The 11,353-nt window shown below is 48.4% G+C and overlaps 1 protein-coding gene across 1 annotated transcript; it reads left to right on the top strand.

Moving 5' to 3' along the window:
- Positions 1–1,199: 1,199 nt before the first annotated feature.
- Positions 1,200–6,314, top strand: VMAC (vimentin type intermediate filament associated coiled-coil protein; the record flags this gene model as incomplete). The annotated part of the gene is made up of 2 exons (XM_084614223.1): positions 1,200–1,390; positions 3,776–6,314. The coding sequence occupies 2 exons, from the start codon at positions 1,200–1,202 to the stop codon at positions 4,131–4,133; spliced, it is 549 nt and encodes a 182-aa protein (XP_084470349.1). The 3' UTR covers positions 4,134–6,314.
- Positions 6,315–11,353: the final 5,039 nt, after the last annotated feature.

Genomic DNA, 11,353 nt, shown 5'->3' with positions numbered 1-11,353 from the left:
TAAAGAACAGGAGCTCTTCTGGCACCTTAGCGACTAACCCATTTATTTGAGCGTGAGCTTTCCTGAGCTACAGCCCACTCCATCGGATGGATTCTGTGGAAAGTGTAGCAGACTTTATATATACACAGAGTATATATATATATACAGAGTGTGTGTATATAAAGTCTGCTGCAGTTTCCACGGCATGCAGCCGATGAAGTGAGCTGTAGCTCAGGAAAGCTCATGCTCAAATAAATGGGTTAGTCGCTAAGGTGCCACAAGAGCTCCTGTTCTTTTTGCGGATACAGACTAACACGGCTGCTACTCTGAAACCTGTCATGATAGCATAAGCCTTCCTACCTCAAATCTATTGGTCGCGGCTGGAGGCTCGCTCCCAGGTGCAGCGTAGACATACCTGTTGTAAACTTGAGGAATGTGCTTGGGCCATGAGAAAGAGCCATCCTTCCCCACTGTAGAGTCTGTACATTAGTCCAGTACTGCAGCTGGGATCAGGCTGAAGCAGCTGGTGCGCGCGTGTTTGTTTTTATGGTGTAACTGCTGTCCGGGAACTCTCTCCTTGCTAAACTTTGTGCCCCAATCAAACTGTAAACCATTTTCTTTCCTGCAACAAGTGTGTGTCTTGTTCTGGGAAAGAGCTTTATGGAAAGAAATACAGAGCAGCTACAGTACCCTGCTAGCATAGAAATGGACTGGAATTTTATGCATTATTTATGAATGTAAACCAGAAGCTATCTAAATCCATCTTTTTCCACACTTCATGAACATTGCTTTTCTGGCTGCACTCTAACCAATTCACAAACAGTGAGTATACCCCTTTGCTCTCTAAATTGTTGTGTTATCAAAAGTGAGACGAGGTGAAATTGGGCAAAAGAGTTGTAAGGATCTTTCAAGTTAGCACTCCCCTACACGCTACCTGAAGCACCCCTCTTCCTGGGCTGCCCCAGCCCCCAAAGCACCCCTCTTCCCAGGGTGCCATCCGCCTGCCCCAAAGGGCCCCTCTGTCGGGGGGGGGCATCTCCCTGCCCCCAAAGGGCCACTCTGCCCCCAGAGCGACCCCGGGGCCCCCAAGCCATAGACCCAGGCCAGCGATGGAGCGGGCTGGCGGGGGCGGGGCTTTCCAGGCCCCGCCCTCGCTCCGCGGCCGGCGGGGCGGGGCGGGAGCCCACAGGACGGGCTGGGCCTGGCCGGGCCTGGCCGACATGTCGGTGCCCCCGGCCGTACAGATCCGCGAGGCCAACGCGCACCTGGCGGCGCTGCACGGGCGCGTGGCGGAGCTGGAGCGGCGGCTGGGCGCGGCCGAGCGCACGGTGCGCGGGCAGGCGGAGAGTCTCATCCGCAAGGACGGCGAGCTGCGCGCGGCGCTGCGGGAGCTGGGGGCTGCCAAGGACAGGTAGCGCCGGGGGCAGCGCCCGGCCCGGCCCGGCCCGGCCCGGCTCGGGGGCTGAGCGGGCGCCGGCCGGGCGGGCGGGGGAGTGAGTAACACCTGCCCCGTCCCGCCCGCCCGCCGGGCCGGGCCTGGCCTGGCCTGGCCGACGTCCCGCCCCGGGCAGGGGCTGGGCTGGGCTGGGCCGGCCCGGGGGGGCCCCGCTGTGAGACCAGCCCGGAGGCCCAGAATAGCGAGGACGGCGGGGAATTGCAGACCCTTGGCTAGCGCTGGGTGCGCGGGGGCCACGCGCGGGCAAGCCGAGGTAAAACGCGCGTTCACAGGAGCGTGCCCGGAGGTAGAAAAGCGTGGGCAGGGAGCGGCCCCCGGGTGGGCTTTTGGCCGATGGTAGCGGCGTATGGAAAGTATGTCACTGGATTGCTTACTTCTGATCTTGACCAAGCATCCCCCCCAACATGACTGATGTAGTGTACAATAGCTGGCCGAGCTTGTTAGGTTCAGGTTGTTTAACTTTTCATTAGAGGACCCTATTTTCAGTTGCTTGTTACTTTGCCAAACAGTCATGATAAAGTTTTCCATATCCAGTCTCTGTCTCAGGTTGAATTTGTTTTGGAAAGTTTCATTTAAAACAGTCATGCCATTTCTGAGAACAGTGGTAGGGAAAAATTATGCCCATGTTCTTTCGTAGTAAAAATTGCCAAGTCAAGTACTGAAAAGATAGGAAATACCAAGCCTAAGGTTGCTTGTGCAATTCTAATTCAGTCCCCTTGTGTGCATGCATGATGGGGATTTCCTGAACATGGCTCATCCTGCACACTGAATAAGACAGGGCTTCTGCAGAAAAAGTATGTGGTCATATATTCCTTAATTCTGGTATTTCCTAACTTTTCAGTGCTTTACTTTGAAAATTTGGTGTTCTTTTAATGGGTTTTCTTAAATTTTATAAAAGCCAACTGAAACAATAGAAATACCTTCATGTGAACTATATTCACTATCAAATGTGTTACTAGCAGGATCAGGACCTTTAGATCAAACTGCAGACTTCTACCACTTGAGTTAATTGAACATCTGGTAGCATTAATAGGCTATTATCCTGTATGTGGACCGATTAGAGGGGAAGAGATACCTATCTGGCTAGTGGGATTGGTACTATCTGCTGACAGCAGAGGAATATTGAGACTCAGGAATCCTGGGTTCAGTTCTAGGTTCCAGAGGAGAGTATATTCTAGTGATTACAAACCCTTCTGTCCCTGTCTTCTGTTCTCCTCCCTGTCTTACATGCATATCCACTTGTCTACCTGTTCCTTTCTGCTTCCAGCCTGTGTCCTTCCTCTGTTCCTCAGATACAAAGGGGTGAGTAAGGCTGCTTCTGCTGCCTCCTTGCTGCCTCGATGCTAGCAGGATGAAAGGAAAAGGAGCAAGCGTCTCCATATTCTGGAGTTTGGTGCTACAACAGAGGTGCAAGGACGGGAAAAGTTCTGGTGAGCTCCTGCAGCCATGCGTGAAGCATGCTCAGTCACAATATCGTGGTGGGGGACATGTGCAGTCCAGTCGGCATGTAGGAGCTGTATGGAGATAGCACATACACAGTATGCATCTGATGAAGTGAGCTGTAGCTCACGAAAGCTTATGCTCAAATAAATTGGTTAGTCTCTAAGGTGCCACAAGTCCTCCTTTTCTTTTTGCAAATACAGACTAACACGTCTGTTACTCTGAAATCAGTGCAGCTAGAGTCTTTGGAGAATTTAGCTGTTGGCTTCTAAAAAACCTCTACTGAGCATGTGCAAACTACAGTTTTCACTGGCTTTTAACTTGCCCGTATGTAGGCAAATTTTTACAGTTACAGCAAAACACTGACATCAGTTGATCTCCCTTGCTAAATTTCAGATTCCTGTTACAGGGCTTCTCAAACAAATGGTTGTAAGAATTTTTTTAACATGGGCAAAACAATGTAGTTTTCCCTAAACTCCTTATCTAGAATGGCTGAACTGTTTTAGTTGAAACTTCCAGAAAAATTCAGTCCACGGGGTAGGCACCCAGCATGCAAAATTTCAGCCTGAAAGGTTAAAGTTTGGCAAAACTATAAGAAACAAGGTCTTATAATGGAAAGTGTTAAGTATCACGATTTGCACTGCCAGTGCTGTGTTAGAACTACATAAACAGCTGACCCAAAGAGAGGGGCATGAGAGAGAGATTCAGGAAGCTTGAAAGGGTACGGGGATCATTTCTTCAACATTTTATATAACCCTCTGTTTTTTGAAACTAAAAAACCCCTTAGGTCTTTATAGGATGAGGGCAAATAAAGCTGTCCAGTGAGGAACAGTAGTTCTGTGCATGGCTACATTCTAGTAGCCTTGTTTTGAGACTAGTTTTCTTCTGTTTTCTTCTAAGAGAAATTACTGCTCTGCAGCAGAAGCTGCTTTCATCTGAGGAGACGATTCAGAAGCTGTTAAATGTCATCCAGAAAAAAGATGACTTAATTGTACAGCTGAAGCACAGGAGTCATCTTCTGACTAAAATCTGCAGAAACCGACCCATCCTGGACAATCTTCTGTCTTACATGGCAGAAGGGGAACAGTTAAGTACCTTTCCAGGGACCCAAAGTGATTCCAGTTCTCCGGTTCATGACGAGTTCCAGGAGTCAAACTGCATCACCAACCAGATATCAAAGAACAAAGACTTCTCTCTCTGTGAAGATGACCTGGAAGATCAGGAATTGGATACGAGCCAGTTTGGGACGACAGTGTGAACTGAGTGTGGAACATGACCTTTATTACAAACACTCCAGTTCTGTTTTTCAATCTTGTCCTGAAAGAACCAGGTTCAGGTGGGAGTCTGTCCCTCACCCCCTCAGTTCTTGCAAGTAGCCTTTTCTATATCTCCTTCATTGAGGACTCAGGAAAGTGGGCTCTATGCAATACTACCTACCTGAGTGGATACTAACCCTTGGTGAAATGGGCACTTAAGGGTTTTCCACTGTTCCTTTATCATGGGGATCTTTTAATTCCTCTTGTCCTTCAGTTTTTACTTTCCTCTCTGACCCAAAACACTTCATGTTAAGGATACTTAAGTCAAATGCTGTATAGTAGACCTTCCAGCACTGGTGGCCAAATGTATCACCATCGACTTTCAGCTTCTGTTGGCCTAAATGCTGCTCCTCATCCAGGTCTGCTGTATATCAGAGCCATAGACGGTGGTTGATTAGAGCAGGATGTTTATATACCAAAATCTAGGACATCTGATGTCTGAGTCTATAAACCTATAAAATATTCTGCAGTCTTGGGAATGAAAAATCTAAGCGCTCAAAGTTCTACATGTTTCAGCTAAGGGACTGTTAAATTAGTGAAAAGCTATCTCTTCTGGGAAGTTTGGCTTCATTGGGTTGAGTTATATGTTGAATTCCTAACCTGCTGTTTTGTTTTTGAGATTAGATTTGTTAGTTAAGATGAATCAAATCTCTTTTCTTTTGCTCTATGGAGTTAGCACAGAAAGAAGGAAACTAGTGTATGGATTTGAGGCAGATTCACAATGTAACTGGAGGGAATCCATTTTCTGAAATTCACCTTCTTTCCAGATTGTGTGTTACCTGTTTTAAAATTAGAGTGGAGGAATGAAGGGGAAAATATCACATTCATTAGTAAGAGGTGTAGTCACTAGAGTTGGTGGTGGGATTTTAAGGAATATTATGCATAAATTTAAGTTTCTGGGTAGAAGGGTTGGTTTCTGACTTGATCACTCTGAGTTACATTTAAAACTTGGTAGAAAAATGAATCTATTTTAAGCTTTTTAAAATTCAGCCTCTACTGTCCTCTTACAGCTTTAAGATTGGCACCAGTCACTGCCTGGAAACTTTGCTGCATAAAGTGGCCAGCTGTAACCTCTCTGCCTTTGTCTAGAACATGTAGATTTTCTCTGTGGTCTAACCAGATTTCTTTTCCAAATTCATCTTGTTTAAACTCTGACTGACAGCAGCTCTATATGCAATTCCCTGTAGCTGGCTAAGTACTTTTTTATATCTCTCATAAAGACCTGCTTTTATATGGGATGTTCCTTGTTCAAAATTCTTCAGTGGGAAACAAAATGTGAGAATGGGTATTCCACTGCAAATAAGAGTAAAAGAAAAACTCTTAAAATTCCTTTTTGAGAAACTATTATAAACACATGCAACATATTTATACCACCAGAGTGAATTTCCTGTATTTTTATAAATCTAAACCCCTGACTACTCTTGGTCACTAAAGGTTCCTTTGCATTTCTTGAAAAACAGGGTTTTGGCAATTATGTCCTTGCCAAATGCTAACTCAGGTAAATACATTCTGCCTCCATATAGTCTCTGCCATTTACAGTCAATAAATAATTCTTAACTTCTCCTTCATCAGATGTGTGGGAACAGTGCTGGTGGCACAGGATGGACACAGTTACATACTGTGAGAATAGTATTTTTGTAGTGGGTGGAGTGACTGACCTTTGTTTGAAGAGTTTGTAAAAGCACTTGTTGATTTGGAATTATAGGTGCTATGTAAACATAAGGGATTATTATTTCTTTACAAGTCTACAGTAAATGTGCAAATCCCAAGCAGATGTACCTACTTTAAATCCTTTGAGAAAGAGGATGATATTGTACTTTCCTTCACCTCCTGTCCAATTCAGAGTTTTTAAAATCTTTTGCCTTCCTTAACTTTCCAGGCCTCTCTCTAAACTTTAAGGATGTAAACTTGTGTCAACATTTAATCCGTTTATCATCTGTTTGTTACTGTGGGTGAAGGGCTAAGCAATTAGTTACTGTTTTAAATAAAAACTCATTTCATTTTTCTCACTGATTATTCTACCAGTATCATCCAGCTGCCTGTATTTATTATTTGCACTTGCATATGTCCTCGCTTAAGTTTTTCTTGCAGGATACAAAATAAACATATTTTGGCATATTCAAGTCATGTTGTTTCCATAGGTTTTCTTTGCCTCTTCAGTTTTAAGTGACTCAACTGGTCAGCAACACCCAGGAACCATCTATCCAGTGTTTTCACTAGGCTGTTTACTTTTGTATTGTCTCATCTGATCTCCTTTCAAACTTGGCCCCTCTAGTTTGAAATGCCCTTTTCCCCGGCATTGGTAAATAATTCTGGTTGTTCTTGGATCGTTAACACATTTGCAAAACACAACTAGCTATCCTTTTCTGACCTCCCTAGTCCCCTGGGATGTTTTGTTTATGATCCTTTCAAGATGTATAATTACTATTGAATCTCCCTGTTACAATATTGTCACCTATCACCCAATTCACCTTTGTATGAAAGGGGCATGAGGCCAGTGCTGCCATCAGTTACCTGCAGTAGAATCTCCTTTGCATGTGGATAGGTGCAGTCCTGCACTCCCAACTCTCCAGCACATGATTGTGTAGTGTGTGTGAGTGGTGAAGGAGAGTTGGCACCAACATCCAGGGGCACAGTCATTGCTGATAGTACCTAGAGCCACTATTGTTTCCAGTATATAGGAAACAGTATATTATTTAATATAAAAAGCCCTTGATGAAGGTTGCCAGCTGGGTTGTAAATTTCCCTTTATCGTCCACGTCTACTGTATGTGCCATTTTTCTTGTAGCCAAAGGAAGGGCGGGCTGTGTGCAGGCATATGGGAACAAGGCCTACCCAAATTGGGTGCCTGTTAGGTAACTAGTGCATTCTTTGATTGGCTTGGCTTCTTGGAGCCTGGGTTTCAGTCTGCTTTGAAAATGGGAGCAGGTGAGCTGTCAGGTGTGCGGGATACAGAGGGATTGTGATCGGGGCTGGGAGTGAGTCCTAACCTTTACAAGCATATTTTAGTCCTAGGGACAGTTCCAGGGCAGCAGGTGGTATTAGAGTCTTTCATAACCATCTGTAAGAGAATTGTTGGCCCCTTACTAAAACTCAGAGGGGGAGTTTTGGTTGGCTAGCTCCCAGTACCAAAAGAAAGGGGAAGGGTCGATGGGAAATAGGGACTCAGACTGACAGTACCCCGGAACAATGGGGGGAGGCCAATGCTCCAGGTCAGCCAGATTGACAGAGCAGGCAGGCTAATGGAATCAGGAGGCCAGAGGGCTCCCGTCTGCCGTGTGAGCTGGAACAGAATGGGTCTGAGCTAACGAAGAGCAGGGGCCCGAGCTGAGCTGGGGAGCAGGGCCATGGCGGCCAAAGAAGCAGTCCATGGAGCAGAGCCGTAGCAACAAAAGCCAGAAAAGCAGCCCTGGAAACAGGTTGGTGCTGGGAGTAGATGCACACAAGCAGCCCACAGAGCAGACCTATACTGGGAGGAGAGCTGCAGAGAGCCAGAGGGGCCAAAAAAGCAGCCGAGGGGGCTGGAGGCAGAGTGGAGTTGGGGCTGGAGCAGTCTCTGGAGTTGGGTGTGGTGAGCAGCTGGGGAGAGTGAGGGGGGGACCCTGGGCAGCGAGCCCAGCACAGGGAGACGCCCCCAGCCAAGATGCTGTGGAGGCCAGACTTGGAGGGGGCTCATAACCCTGATGGGGTGGAGGGGCTGACACTGGGAAGAAGGGCCTTGCCACCTGGAGCCTGAAGGTGTGTGGCCACTGCCAGAGAAAGTGTCTGACCCATCCTGTAGCACTGCCAAGGCCTGAGAAGGAGGCCTGGGAAATGTGATGAACAGACTGAACTTCCCTTACATTCCAGAGACAACATGCCACAGAGTGGATAGAAAGTTGACTAGATTGTCGGGCTCAATGGGTAGTGATCAATGGCTCCCTGTCTAGTTGGCAGCCGGTATCAAGTGGAGTGCCCAAAGGGTTGGTCCTCGGGCCGGTTTTGTTCAATATCTTCATAAATGATCTGGAGGATGGTGTGGATTGCACCCTCAGCAAGTTTGTTGATGACACTAAACTTGGAGGAGGAGAGGTAGATACACTGGAGGGTAGGGATAGGATACAGAGGGCCCTAGACAAATGAGAGGATTGGGCCAAAAGAAATCTGATGAGGTTCAACAAGGACAAGTGCAGAGTCCTGCACTTAGGACAGAAGAATCCCATGCACCGCTACAAACTAGGGACCGAATGGCTCGGCAGCAGTTCTGCGGAAAAGGACCTAGGGGTGACAGTGGACGAGAAGCTGGATATGAGTCAGCAGTGTGCCCTTGTTGCCAAGAAGGCCAATGGCATTTTGGGATGTATAAGTAGGGGTATTGCTAGCAGATCGAGGGACGTGATCGTTCCCCTCTATTCAACATTGGTGAGGCCTCATCTGGAGTACTGTGTCCAGTTTTGGGCCTCACACTACAAGAAGGATGTGGAAAAATTGGAAAGCGTCCAGTGGAGGGCAACAAAAATGATTAGGGGACTGGAACACATGACATATGAGAGGCTGACGAAACTGGGATTATTTAGTCTGCGGAAGAGAAGAATGAGGGGGGATTTGATAGCTGCTTTCAACTACCTGAAAGGGGGTTCCAAAGAGGATGGCTCTAGACTGTTCTCAGTGGGAGCTGATGACAGAACAAGGAGTAATGGTCTCAAGTTGCAGTGGGGGAGGTTTAGATTGGATATTAGGAAAAACTTTTTCACCAGGAGGGTGGTGAAACACTGGAATGCGTTACCTAGGGAGGTGGTGGAATCTCCTTCCTTAGAAGTTTTTAAGGTCAGGCTTGACAAAGCCCTGGCTGGGATGATTTAGCTGGGGATGGGTTCTGCTTTGAGTAGAGGGTTGGAATAGATGACCTCCTGAGGTCCCTTCCAACCCTGATATTCTATGATTCTATGATGTGTTTTCCTTTAACCTTTCCCCTATTTTCCTTATGTTTTTAAAGTTGATTGCTGATTAATACATTTTATTTGCTTTGAACAGAATCTAATGATCAGTGGGTCAGGGAAGCATCCAGTGTGGGGAGAGCATCCCAGAGTGGGGACACTCTAGCCCCTGCCCTAAGCAGGGGTGGCAGGTTTGTATAATTTTTGGTTGTGTCCAGAATGGTTCCAAGTTCCCCCCCACTGCTGCCTTGTATGCTGAGATTTTTTTAAATAATGTAAAAATGGACTGGAAACAGTAAGCATTTAACAGTGGGCAATATAGGGAAAATGTGGGGCTGTGTGGGGGGATGAGGGCTGGGGATGAGCGGTGTGGGAGGGGGCTCAGGGTTAGGGCAGAGGGTTAGGGTGCAGGGGGGTGAGGGCTCTGGCTGGGGGTGTGGGCTCTGGGGTGCAGCGGGGCTGAGGATGAGGAGTTTGGGGTGCAGGCAGGCTGCCCTGGGGCTGGGGCCAGAGAGGAGGACACCACAGTCGTCCCCTTCCCACTCCCCCCAGCTCTCTCCCTGTTGGCAGCAGTGAGCTCCAGGGGAGCGGCCCCCCCCCCGCCCCTGAGAGCACACTCACCCAACACTGTCACTGCACGTGCTCCTAGGGGCTGGGCCCCTCTCAGGTCAGGAAGTCCCCTCGCCTCCCCTATGGTGAGAGCTTGGGGAGGGGAGGGCTGCCATCATGTGTGCATCTCCTCCCCTCCTCCCCGAGCCTGTTGCCAGCGCCACTCCCTTTTGCAGCCGGGGAAGGAGCACAGCTCCAAGGGGCAGTGCAGCCGCCCAGGGTACAGGCAGGGAAGCTCTGGGGGAGGTGTGTGGGGCAGCAGGCGGGGCTGGGAGAGAGACCCGACCCGACCACTGGTGGAACCAAGGCCCTGGAGCCTGGGCACCATGGGCCCATATAACCTGCCGCTCCTGGTCCTAAGTGACTATGAGCCCCCCAGGAATCCCCGGCCCAGCCTTGTTGGGGTTACGAGGACTCTGCCAGACAGGAGAGTGGAAGGGAGGAGCCCTCGAGGTCAGGCAGGCCTCTGGGTAAAGGGAGTGGGAGTGAGCACGTGGATCCTTTCACTAGCCCGTTTCACCGGTGTAGTGTATAATAGCGGGTCCAGTCCCCCGCTTACACGTGGAAGCTGAGTATGTGGTGTCCTAGTGATGGGGAGAAATCAACTCAAAGTTCATGTAATGAAGCTCCAGTTGCTAGGATTTATTTAAAAATTTTTACTGTCTATTATGTTAGCACTTATATCTGAGTTGCCAAGAGTCAGCCGGGATCCAGAACGAGGAAGTGGCGTCTGCCGGGCTGCTCCCCCTCCCTATTCGACAGCAGCTGCTGCTGGTACAGGTAGAACCGGGTTGCTGTCCGCAGGCTGGAGGCTGTTTAAGGGGAACACGTGGCAGCACCTTATTTTTCTGCTAACCCTTCTGTCTTTCGAGTACCTTTGCACAAGTCAGCAGCTGTGAAAAGTGATCCTGGAGCAGCAATAGAAAACGCATGTTTCTCTTCGGCCGGCTGGTCCAGCTTCCAGCTACTGCAGCATTACACTAAATGCTCCTCAGTTGCTAGGACAATTATTGCCTGGTGAACCAAACACGTCTTCTGCAGAAAAAGAGCCGTCTGCCAACAAACCCTGGCTGATAGTCAATCTGCTGCTGCAGGACAGTCAACTCTACGCATCACAGATGCTGCAGAGCACAGTCTTGTTGGCAGAGCTGGCGTACCTGTGCGGACAGAAGAGTAAACAACAGGCGGGGCAGTGACCCCGAGGGGTGAAAGTGGGCAACTAGGAATTGGAGCCCAGGTGTCTCATGAGCGTGTGCAGCTCAGCTAAGGGCATGTCTTCACTGGCCCCTTTACAGCGCTGCCATGGTGCACGGGGCAGGTCTGTCATGTCGTGTTACGTGCTGAAACTTGCACTGCTCAGGGGAGTTCTTTTCACACCCTGGAGCAAGAAAGTTGCAGTGCTGTAAAGGGGCAGTGTAGACAAGCCCTAACTTTGGAGCCTGAATTTATTTATCTGTTAAAGGAGAAAATACCCACTTCTCATGGCTATTGTGAGGCTTAATGAGTTTGCAGGTACTTTGAGAGTCCCCCCCTGAGGATTTCCCTCATGGTTTAATAATACCTTCAAATCCATTATCTTGTCACCCCCTCCTTTTCTTTATGAGGGGTCCCAGTTGAAGAAAATTGATGCCCGTGAC

This window comes from Lepidochelys olivacea (assembly GCF_965140295.1).
Source record: "Lepidochelys olivacea isolate rLepOli2 genome assembly, chromosome: 25".
NCBI lineage: Eukaryota > Metazoa > Chordata > Testudines > Cheloniidae > Lepidochelys > Lepidochelys olivacea.
Note: the sequence above shows the minus strand (reverse complement) of the source record. Positions and strands in the feature narration are given on the sequence as shown.